Source organism: Eptesicus fuscus, chromosome 13 (genome assembly GCF_027574615.1).
Source record: "Eptesicus fuscus isolate TK198812 chromosome 13, DD_ASM_mEF_20220401, whole genome shotgun sequence".
Taxonomy (NCBI): domain Eukaryota; kingdom Metazoa; phylum Chordata; class Mammalia; order Chiroptera; family Vespertilionidae; genus Eptesicus; species Eptesicus fuscus.
Window position 1 is genome coordinate 37356859 of NC_072485.1, and position 12266 is coordinate 37369124.

Here is a 12266-nt window from a genome sequence, read left to right on the forward strand (position 1 = left end):
AGTTTGTTTTAAGTATAAGTGTGAAGGAGGTGATTTATGTGTTTCAGTAGAAGCAGTTCTAGGGGATTATTTGAGAGAGTAGAAGAACTCGAGTAAAGTATCCAACTGGATAAAGAATGTCACTAGGTTAGATACTCTTATATTCTTTTTATTCCCATTCTTTCCTTTTTGCCTCCCTCTTATCTGCTAGGCTTACTACTACTGCTTTCTCTGCAGCTCTCTTGTGTTTGGGAGGTCTGTGACTCCATTCCAGACAATTGAAAAGGATATAGTATATAGCTCTTCTCCTGTCCTCTCTCACTGCAAGATTAGGTTATTTGACTAGGCCAATGTCTCTGAAAGACAATTATTTGATTCTGTGATGTTATTTTCAAATTAATAAAAGAATTAGCATTTTATCTCTATTCAAAACTAAATTCAGTATCTCCCCCCATTCTCCAGTCTACCTTATCCCAGGAAATGGCACCACCATTAATATAGACTCTTAAATCAGAAACCTGAGAAGATCCTTTAAAAATCCTATCTAATAAAAGAGTAATATGCAAATTAACTGTCACTCCGCTACAAAGATGGCGGTGACCATAGCCCCAGGGCGGGACACTGGCATTGTCGCCATGGTGACGACGCTAGCATCCCACACCCAGGCCACAGAGGGAGGAAGGGCTGCCGACAGAACACTGGGCTGCCAGTGGACAGAAGCCCAGCTGACAGAAAGCGGACGCTGGGCCAGGGGTGAGCTCTGAGCCGCTGCCATGCAGCTTGGGACACGCCAAGCGGACAGACGCCCAGCAGACAAAACCTAAACGGGCAGTCGGACATCCCTCTCACAATCCAGGACTGCTGGCTCCCAACTGCTTGCCTGCCTGCCTTCCTGATTGCCCCTAACCGCTTCTGCCTGCCAGCCTGATCACCCCCTAACCACTCTGCTGCCAGCCTGTTTGCCCCCAATTTCCCTCCTCTGCCGGCCTGGTCACCCCTAACTGCCCTCTCCTGCAGGGTTGATCACCTCCAACTGCCCTCCCTTGCAGGCCTGGTCCCTCTCAACTGCCCTCCCTTGCAGGCTGGGTGCCTCCCAACAGCCCTCCCCTGCTGGCCATCTTGTGGTGGCCATCTTGTGTCCACATGGGGGCAGGATCTTTGACCACATGGGGGCAGCTATACTGTGTGTTGCAGTGATGATCAATCTGTATATTACTCTTTTATTAGATAGGATAGAGGCCTGGTACAGGGGTGGGGGCCAGCTGGTTTGCCCTGAAGGGTGTTCCGGATCAGGTGGGGGTTCCCTTGGGGCGTGGGGCGGCCTGAGCAAGGGGCCTGTGGTGGTTTGCAGGCCGGCCACGCCCCCTGGCAACCCAAGCGGAGGCCCTGGTATCTGGAATTTATTTTCCTTCTACAATTGAAACTTTGTAGCCTGGAGCGGAGCCAAGCCTGCTGCTCCCTCTGGGGCAGCAGCCATTTCTGTGGCAGTTAATTCACCTTCTACAATTGAAACTTTGTAGCCTTAAGCGGATGAGCCCAGCCAGGGTGTGCGGAAAGCTTTGCTTCCCCTGTTGCCAGCGGCAACCCTGGCCTGCTCTCTCAAGCTCCATTCTGCCGCCATTTGTTTGAATTTGTTTACCTTCTATAATTGAAACTTTGTAGCTTGAGTGGAGGCTTAGGCCTGGCAAGGGCAGGAGGAAAGCTTGGCTTCCTCTGTTACCTAAGAAACCTTGCTCTCTGTGGCTGTAGCCATCTTGGTTTGGGTTAATTTGCATACTCGCTCTGATCGGATGGTGGGCGTGGCTTGTGGGTGTGACTTGTGGGCGTGTCGGAGGTATGGTCAATTTGCATATTTGTCTATTATTAGGTGGGATGAAGTGGGGCAACTTTAATATGTTTAATTGACGATTTTTATGTCCTTATGAGTAAGGCCTAAATATGTCTTTTGCCTGTTTTTACTGGGTTTATTTATTTGTTTTCGTTAATCCTTACCCAAGGATATTTTTCCATTGATTTTTAGAGAGAGTGGAAGGGAGTGGGAGAGACAGAGAGAGAGAAACATTGATGTGAGAGAGACACATCAATTGGTTGCCTCCTGCATGGGCCCCAGCCAGGGCAAGGGATCGAGCCTGCAACGTAGGTATGTGCCATTGACCAGAATCAAACCTCGGACCCTTCTCACTCCTCAGGTTGATGCTCTAGCCACTGAGCCAAACTGGCTAGGGCTATTGTTTTTTTTCTTGTTGCTTTGTGGAAATTCTTTTTTTTAAAAATATATTTTATTGATTTTTTTACAGTGAGGAAGAGAGAGGGATAGAGTTAGAAACATCGATGAGAGAGAAACATCGATCAGCTGCCTCTTGCACACCCCCTACTGGGGATGTGCCCACAACCAAGGTACATGCCCTTGACCAGAATCGAACCTGGGACCCTTGAGTCCGCAGGCTGACACTCTATCCACTGAGCCAAACTGGTTTCGGGCATGGAAATTCTTTATATTCTAGGTGCAGGGTACAAGTTTTTCTTTATTGATTTTAGATAAATTTTTTTTCAATTATAGTTGACATATAATATTATATTAGTTTCAGGTGTACAAAATAATGATTAGACATTTATGGGTAAAGGTTCTTTAATGGTTATATGTGTTATATATCTCTTCTCTTTTTCCAGTTTCTTAATGTTATATTTTGATGAAAAGAGGTTCTTAATGTAGACCAATATGACAGTCTTTTCATCTATATTTTGTGCTTTTCTTGTCTGATATAAGAAGGTTTTGTCTGTACTGAGCTTATTAAGACATTTTGCTACATTGCTACTAGAAACTTTATTATTTGCTTTTCACACATGGAATTGATTTGTGTGTATGTTGCTTGGGTATATAGAAATCCAAATGTCTCAGCATGTTTTATTGAAAAGAATGTTCTTTTTCATTGCTCTGCAGTACCAACTAAGTTGTCAATCAAGTGTCTAGATATGGAAAGTATGTTTCAGGGATTTGTCTATTCTTATGCCTATACCATGCTGTTTTAGCATAACATTATAATAAATTTGACATCTGATAAGACAAGTTCTCCCACCTTGCTCTTCCTTAAGAATATTTTGGTTATTCTTGATATTTTCATTTCTTTATAAATTTTGAAATCAATTTGTAAAATTCTGTTCCCAAACAAAAAAATCTTGTTAGAATTTGATTTGGGTTTCATTAACTCTGTACTCAGAGGCATTTTGAGGATTGACATTTTACAATTTTGATCTATCCATGAACATGGTATGTTCCTACTATTTTATACTGTTTGATAGTTTTTTTGCATAGGGGTTTTATACACTTTTCTATAACCCATATATTTCATGTTTAATGTTATTGTAAATTACATTTAAATATTTTTATTTTCTAAGAGTATGTAGCTGATATTCAGGAATGCAATTGATTTTTGATTAATAATTTTATATCTAACAACCTTGCTAACGCTCATGTAGCAATTTAAATAAGTTATGTGTAGATTACTTTGGATTTTTTTTTACAGGCAATCATATGAGTGAATAATGGCTTTGTGTACTATTACTGTAATGATACTAGCAATCTCCTGATTAAAGTTTGCATGGTATGCCTAGTTCAGCCATTTGTATTTATACTTTTGATAGCCCTTTGTTTTAGATATAAACCATATAAACAACATGTAGTTAGTTTTTTAAAGAAATATAATCTGACAGATTTTACATTTTAATTCGAGTACTTACTTAATTACATTTAATGTAGCTATTGATACATGTGAGTTTAAACGTATCTTACCTAATAAAAGAGAAACATGCAAATTAACCATCACTCTGCTATGCCCACAGCCAATCAGAGTGAGTATGCAAATCAACCCACCAAAGATGGAGGTTAATTTGCATATGCAGGCACGGAGCGGAGTGAAGCCTGCTATGAGGGGAAGTGGGTTACCGGAGGGAGCTACTGGAGTGGTGCTCCAGACAGAAGCGAGGACTTGCTGGCTCCGTGCGGCCAGGGAGCAGGGATGTGCCAGCTCCCAGGTGGCTGAGGAGCGGGGACTTGCTGGGTCCCGGGCGGCTGGGAGTGAAGCCAGGGGAAGGAAGGCCTATTCTTGCACGAATATCGTGCAATGGGCCTCTAGTATTTTATTAAATGCTTCTGTTTGCCTTATTTGCCCAGTGTTCTTTTTTTCCTCTCGATCCTTGCCATCCTTTGGATTGATTCTATATTAAATTCTCTCCTCCATCTCTGTTTATTAGCTTAGGAGTTAATACCTCCTTTTATACTATCTTAACCAGATATTGCAACATGAGTTCTAGACTTTTCAAGAGTAAATATTAAATTTGATACTTTTACCTTCTTTGGACTATGCAAGCACTTTAGCTCCCTTTATCCACCTTCCTGACTTACATGTAAGTGTAATTATATACTTTCTCCATTTTTCTCTCTATGATACTTTTATTCTTGCTTACTATGTTTACTTTTTTGGTTTATTTTTTCCAGTTTTATTGAGAAATAATTGATATACATCACTGTAAAAGTTTAAGGCATAAGAACGATGGTTTGATTTACATATATGATTACCACAGTAGGTTTAGCTAACATCCATTATCTCATATCTTCTATAATAATAAAAATGTAGTATGCTAATTAGAACGGATGTCCTTATGGATGACCTTCTGGACAAAGCCAGGGCTGCGAGAAAAGCCTGGGTCCTGGGTGCCGGAGGGAAACCAGTGCTGGCAGCTGGGAGAATGAAGGCCTATTCTTGCACAAATTTTGTGCATCGGGCCTCTAGTCTATAAATATAAAAGCCATTCATATATATAAAAGCCATGCGACCAGATTGACTGGTCACTATGACGCACACTGCAGCCGGCCAACCGGCCCGATCGGGGGCGAGTCTGGCTATCCAACCTCCCGCGGCCCTGCCGCCTGACTGTCCTCACCCCCGATTGGCCCTCTTACCCCGATGGGGGGCAGGGTCGGCTAGCCAACCTCCTGAAGTCCCTCCCTCCCCCTGTAGGCCTGGCTCCAATAAGGCCCCGATTGGGAGTGGGGCTGGTGGCCAACCTCCCGCATTCCCTCCCCCTAGCTGGCTTGGTCCCGATCGGCCCTAATTGGGGCGGGCCGGCCGGACCCCACTCATGCACGAATTCATGCACTGGGCCTCTAGTAGATACAATAAAAATAAAAGAAAAAATATTTCTCCTTATGATGAGAATTCATAGGTTTTACACTCTTTATTCTTTTTTAAAAAACTATATTTTTATTGATTTCAGAGAGGAAGGAAGAGGGAGAGAGAGATAGAAACATCCATGATGAGAGAGAATCATTGATCGGCTGCCTCCTGCAACTCCCCCACTGGGGATCAAGCCCATAACCCGGGCATGTGTCCTTGACCGGAATCAAACCTGGGACCTTTCAGTTTGCAGGCCGACTCTCTATCCACTGAGCCAAACTGGCTAGGACAGGATCAACATTCTTAAGAACTTTCCTATATATCATACTAGAGGCACGAAGTTCGTAGACTGGGGTGGTGGGTGGGGGGGGATGTCCCTCAGCCCAGCCTGCACCCTCTCCAATTTGGGACCCCTTGAGGGATGTCTGACTGCTCGTTTAGTCGGACATCCCTCTCACAATCCAGGACTGCTGGCTCCCAACTGCTCGCCTGCCTGTCTTCCTGATTGCCCCTAACGGCTTCTGCCTGCCAGCCTGATCACTCCCTAACCACTCCCCTGCCAGCCTGATTGATGCCTAATTGCTCCCTGCCAGCCTGTTTGCCCCTAACTGCCCTCCCCTGCAGGCCTGGTCACCCCTAACTGCCCTCCCCTGCAGGCCTGGTCACCCCTAACTGCCCTTCCCTGCAGGCCTGGGTCCCCCCCCATCTGCCCTTCCCTGCAGGCCCGTTCACCCCCAACTTCCCTCCTCTGCTGGCCTAGTCATCCCTAACTGCCCTCCCCTGCAGGCTTGATCGCCCCCAACTGCCCTCCCTTGCAGGCCTGGTCCCTCCCAACTGCCCTTCCCTGCTGGCCCAATTGCCCACAACTGCTCTCCCTTGTAGGCCTGGTCCCTCCCAACTGCCCTCCCCTGCTGGCCATCTTGTGGCGCCCATCTTGTGTCCATATGGAGGCAGCCATCTTGTGTGTTGGAGTGATGGTCAATTTGCATATTACTCTTTTATTAGATAGGCTAGCAGTGCTACCTATAGTCATCATGCTGTATAGTATATCTCTAGTATTATCTTATAACTAGAAATTTGTACCTTTTTAAAAAATATATATTTTATTGATTTTTTTACAGAGAGGAAGGGCGTGGGATAGTTAGAAACACCAATGAGAGAGAAACATCGATCAGCTGCCTCTTGCACACCTCCTACTGGGGATGTGCCCGCAACCAAGGTACATGCCCTTGACCGGAATCGAACCTAGGACCTTTCAGTCTGCAGGCCGATGCTCTATCCACTGAGCCAAACCGGTTAGGGCAGAAGTTTGTACCTTTTAACCACATTCCTCCAATTTACCCTTCCTCTACCCTCCACCTCTGGTAACCACAAGTTTGATCTCTTTTTCCAAGGTCCCCCTCCCTCCCAGAGCTTGTTATTTTGTGTGTTTTTTTCCAGATTCCACATAAAAGGGAGATCATACAGTATTTGTCTTTCTTTGTCTAACTTATTTCATTTAGCATAATACCCCCAGGTTCACCCATGTTGTGGTAAATGGCAAGATTTCATTCTTTTTTATGGCAAGCATTATTCCATTATACACACACACACACACACACATTTTCTTTATCCATTTATCTATCAGTGGACATTTAGGTTACTTTCTTATCTTGGCTATTGTAAATAATGCTGAAGTGAACATAGGAATGCATATATTTTTTGAATTAGTTTTGTATTTCTTCAGATCAATACCCAGAAGTGGAATTGCTGAGTCATATGGTAGTTCTTTTTAAAAAGTTTTATAGGAACCTCCATACTGTTTTTCTTAGTGGCTACTCGAATTTGCAATCCCACCAACAGTGCACAAGGTTTCCTTTTTCTCCACATCCTCCCCAATACTTGTTTGTTGATTTATTGATGATAACCATTCTGACAGGTGTGAGGTGATATCTCATTGTGGTTTTACGGTAATTTGAATTTCTCTTATGACTAGTGATATTAAACATCTTTTCATATGTGTATTGGCCATCTCTATGTTCTTTTTGGAGAATTATCTGTTTGCCTTTTTTGGTCTTGTGTAGTATGAGTCCTTTATAAATCTTGGATATTAACCTCTTATCAGATGTATCTTTGGCAAGTATTTTCTTCCATTCAGTAGGTTGTCTTTTGTGTTGTTGATAGTTTCCTTCTCTGTAGGAAAATATTTTTTCGGGAATTGAGATGATTCAAATCTGAGCTGCAGTCCCTACCAAAGTCTGTATTTTTATTTTACTTTTAGTAATATTGTTGTATCCTTTGGGGTCCCAATCCAATGGGTTTATTAGGCTGCCCCTGCTCCCCCTCCTACCTTCAGCCTTACACTCTAGTCATTGCTCACATGGCCTCATCTGGCTGTCAGAAGCACTGGTTACTTTGCTGCTCCTCCATCCATCCATCCCCAGGTCTCAAAACCTCAAGAAAAAACAGCTCCAAATTCCAGGTGAACCTTTTTGCATCTGTGACCTTCCTTGCATGATCCTCGTTCTTTAATTCTTCATTTATCTTTTATATATTTACTTTAAATATATTTTTATTGATTTCAGAAAGAAAGGGAGAGGGAGAAAGAGATAGAAACATCAATGATGAGCTGGAATCATTGATTGTCTGCCTCCTGCACACCCTCTCCTGGGGATTGAGCTCGAAACCCGGGCATGTGCCCTTGACCTGGACCATTCAGTCCACAAGCCAATGCTCTATCTATAGCCAAACCAGCTAAGAGCTCTTCATTTATCTTTTAGTTTTCTAATACCTTCAAATACACACACACACACACTTTTTTCTTTCGTCCTTTCTTTTTTTGTTGTTTGTTAATCCTCACCTTAGGATATTTTTTAGTTGGTTTTTAGAGAGAGTGGAAGGGAGGGGGAGAGGGAGAGAGAAACTTTGATGTGAGATAGACAAATTGATTGGATGCCTCCCAAACGCACGCACCCCGACCAGTGCCAGAGGTTGAGCCTGCTAACAAGTTACATGCTCTTGACTGGAATTGAACCCAGGACCTTTCTGTACGAGGGCTGATGCTCTATCCATTGAGCCAAATTGGCTAGGGCAGTGGTCGGCAAACTCATTAGTCAACAGAGCCAAATATCAACAGTACAAGGATTGAAATTTCTTTTGAGAGCCAAATTTTTTAAACTGAAACTTCTTCTAATGCCACTTCTTCAAAATAGACTCACCCAGGCTGTGGTATTTTGTGGAAGAGCCACACTCAAGGGGCCAAAGAGCCGCATGTGGCTCGCGAGCTGCAGTTTGCCGACCACGGGCCTAGGGCAACACTTTTTTCTTTTTTTTTGCATCCATAGTATTTTTCTAGTTTCCACAGCAGGAATATTGGTCTGAATTGTCTAGTCTGCCCTTACCAGAAGTGAGAGTCTTGCTATTATCTTTTGCTGGACCTTTGCAATACACTTTTTAAGAAAAAAAATGTTTTATTGACTTTGAGAAAAGAAGGAAGAGGGGGAGAGAGATAGGAACATCAATGATAAGAGAGAATCATCTATCGGCTGCCTCCTGCACGCCCCCTACTGGGGATCAAGTGGGCAACTTGGGTATGTGGCCTGACCAGGAATGAAAATGTAGCCTCCTGGTTCATGGGTTGATGCTAAACCACTGAACCACATTGGCCATGCTGCAATACATTTTTAATCTGTTTCTCTGTCTAGTTTTGCGCCTTCCATTTTAATCACCATGGTATTTAAAATTGATTTTCCCAAGGTTATCCTATATAATAAAAGCCTAATATGCTGAGTGACTTTTCGATCGTTCGACCAGTCGCTATGACATGCACTGACCACCAGGGGGCAGAAGCTCTGACCGGTAGCTTAGCTTGCTGCTGTGGTCCAGTTGATCAGGACTGGGTGAGATGGGCCGGATACGCCCTGGAGCCCTCCTGTGGTCCCTCCGCGGCTGTCCACCCTCCCATGGTCCTTCCCAAGCCAGCTGGCCTCCATGGGCCCTAATTGGGACTGGGCGAGAGGAGCCGGACATGCCCTGGAGCCCTCCCATGGTCCCTCCCCAGCCCGGATCCTGCACTGGTGGGGTCCCTCATCCTGGTCTCACCTCTCCCAATCCGGGACCCCTTGGGGGATGTTGGAGAGCCGGTTTGAGCCCGACCCCTGCAGGTCAGGCTGAGGGACCCCACCGGTGCACGAATCCGTGCACCAAGAAAATATATATATATATATATATATATGTTTTAGAGGCCCAGTGCATGAAATTCATGCACGGGGGGGGGGGGGGGGGGGGGGGGGATGTATGTGTCCCTCAGCCCAGCCTGCACCCTCTTCATCTGGGACCCACTAGTGGGATCAGGCCTAAACGGGCAGTCGGACATCCCTCTCAAAATCCAGGACTGCTGGCTCCCACCTGCTCACCTGCCTGCCTGCCTGATTGCCCCTAACCGCTTCTGCCTGCCAGCCTGATTACCTCCTAACCCAGTGATGGGGGCAACCTTTTGAGCTTGGTGTGTCAAACTTCGCCAAAAAACTGAGCATAACTTGGGTAGTGTGTCACTTTGAGGAAAAAACATTATTTCGCAAATGTTTCATCCTCAGGAGCAGCAAATGTTTCATCCTCGGCATGCAGCCGCCTCAGAGGCCGCGTGTCATCAGAAATGGCTACGCGTGTCAGTGCTGACACGCGTGTCATAGGTTCGCCATCACTGTCCTAACCACTCCCCTGCCAGCCTGATTGACGCCTAACTACTTCCCTGCCGGCCTAGTTACTCCTAATTGCTCTCCCCTGCTGGCCTGGTCACCCCTAAATGCCCTCCCCTGGCAGTCTGGTCACCCCCAACTGCCCTCCCCTGCCATCCTGGTTGCCCCCAACTACCCTCCCCTGCAGGCCTGGTGTCCCCCCAACTGCCCCCCCTGGCAGGCCTGGTCCCCCCCAACTGCCCTCCCCTACAGGTCTTGTCCCTCCCAACTACCCTCCCCTGCAGGCCTGGTGTCCCCCCAACTGCCCCCCCTGGCAGGCCTGGTCCCCCCCAACTGCCCTCCCCTACAGGTCTTGTCCCTCCCAACTGCCCTCCCCTGCTGGCCTGGTCACCCCTAACTGCCCTCCCCTGCAGGCCTGGTTGCCCCCAACTGCTCTCCCCTGCAGGCCTGGTTGCTCCCAACTGCCCTCACCTGCAGGCCTTGCCCCTCCCAACGGCCCTCCCCTGCTGCCCGGTCAACCCTAACTGCCTCCCCTGCAGGCCCAGCTGCCCGCAACTGCCCTCCTCTGCAGGCCTGATTGCTCACAACTGCCCTCCCCTGCTGGTCATCTTATGGCAGCCATCTTTGTCCGCATGGGGGCGGCCATCTTGTGTGTTGGAGTGATGGTCAATTTGCATATTACCTCTTTATTATATAGAATATAGTAAGTGGTGTACCAGGATTCTAGGTCTTCTGACTTTATAACTATTGCTCCTTCCCCCACTGAGGCCTCCTTATTGTGCTCAGTTACCTTCTTAGGAACGTAGGGTACTTCGTACTTGAGAACAGGGAATGAACAAATGGACATGGTTCTTTTTGTCTTTGAGGGAAATTTCTCACCATAGAATCTTTGTGCAAATTAGAGACCATCTCCCAATATTAAAACTAAAAGGGCCAGACCACTCATTTCTCAGTCTTGCTTGTACCTACAGTCCAGGTGCAAGACCTAGACCCAGTTAATTTGATTTACCTGCCCCAATCTTCTAATGAGGATCTGGTGATCCCAAAAAAACAAGTAGATTAAAATTTTTTTCTGGCCCTAACTGGCTTGGCTCAGCGGATAGAGCATCGGCCTGCAGACTGAAGGGTCCCAGGTTTGATTCTGGTCAAGGGCATGTTACCTTGGTTGCGGGCACATCCCCAGTAGGAGGTGTGCAGGAGGTAGCTGATCAATGTTTCTCTCTCATTGATATTTCTAACTCTCTATCCCTCTCTCTTCCTCTCTGTATAAAAGCAATAAAATATATTTTTAAAAATATTTTTTTCTGGTAATAGCATTGGTGGCTGCAGCACCCAATTTCCAGGGGCTCCAAGAGCAAGGTGCTGGCAGCATCATTGGGTGGCCAGTGTTGGTAGTACAGGTTGGTGCAACTCATGTGTAACTGCACAGGAGAGAAAAGGTACTTTTAATCCCAAAAGCACATTTCTGGTTAGAAGTTAATGACATGAGGAAGGCATAAAAAATTTCTCATTCATTTTTCTGTATTTGGGTATAAGAATAAGAAAGCTCTCTCCTCTGAAATATATACAGTTAAAGGCTTTGAATATTTGGATCATTGAATCTCTTTTGAAATGTTAGTTTCTCATTTCTGTTTTTGGTTAGCTGAGAGGAGAGCATCAAGGTAACAATAGCTTCTTTTGTTCCAGGAGAATGATCCATCTGTGAGACTGAAAATTGCTTCATTATTGGGGTTATTGTCAAAGACTGCAGGATTTTCTCCAGACTGTATTATGGATGATGCCATTAACATCCTGCAGAATGAAAGTAAGTTGCAATTTAAAAGCTGTACACTTAGAGCAGAAATCTTTAGTTCCTTTTGTATAGAATTTAAAACAGAATATTGTTGTGTTGGTATTAAAAAGGAATTTGAGGATGATTCAATAAAACTATGTACATATATTTACCTTAGAGTTAAAATGTAGTTTTTCTCTTAATAGCTATCATTTATTGACCTCTACCTAGTGCCATATGCTTAAAGTATTTTACATATGATAGAAGATAGATGTCATTGTCCTTATTTTAAAGGTGGAAAAACTGAAGTTCAGAGAAGTTAACTAACTTATTAAAGGTTAAGTTGTATGGGACAGAGATGATATTTAGGTGACTTTGCACATTAACTCAGAAACCATGAGAGGGGCTGTCCTGGTCATATGTGGTCTCTGAGTTCTGTCCCTATAAAAGTGACATCTCCTAGGTCTCACATGTTATTGTTACTTTTTCTGTTTGTTGCTTGTTGATGCCCAATAACATTATTTCTGTGTTTAGGTGAAATGGGAAAATACTTCACCTTTTTAATGTTTTTTTTTTTTTTAATTTTCTGTGTTTTTTCTAATGTACAAGATTGTTTTATAGTTAGTGTCTCAGTTACCTTACTATTCTATAATAATAAAAGCTTAA

The 12266-nt window shown here is 44.7% G+C and overlaps 1 protein-coding gene across 2 annotated transcripts in view; it reads left to right on the plus strand.

The window, feature by feature from the left end:
- INTS4 (integrator complex subunit 4) overlaps nt 1-12266 on the plus strand; it is a 98746-nt gene that overhangs the window by 7815 nt on the left and 78665 nt on the right. For both annotated transcript variants that reach the window (XM_054725753.1, XM_054725754.1), the window contains exon 3: nt 11516-11633. In XM_054725753.1, the coding sequence (XP_054581728.1) occupies nt 11516-11633 (118 nt within the window). The remainder of the gene's footprint in view (nt 1-11515; nt 11634-12266) is intronic.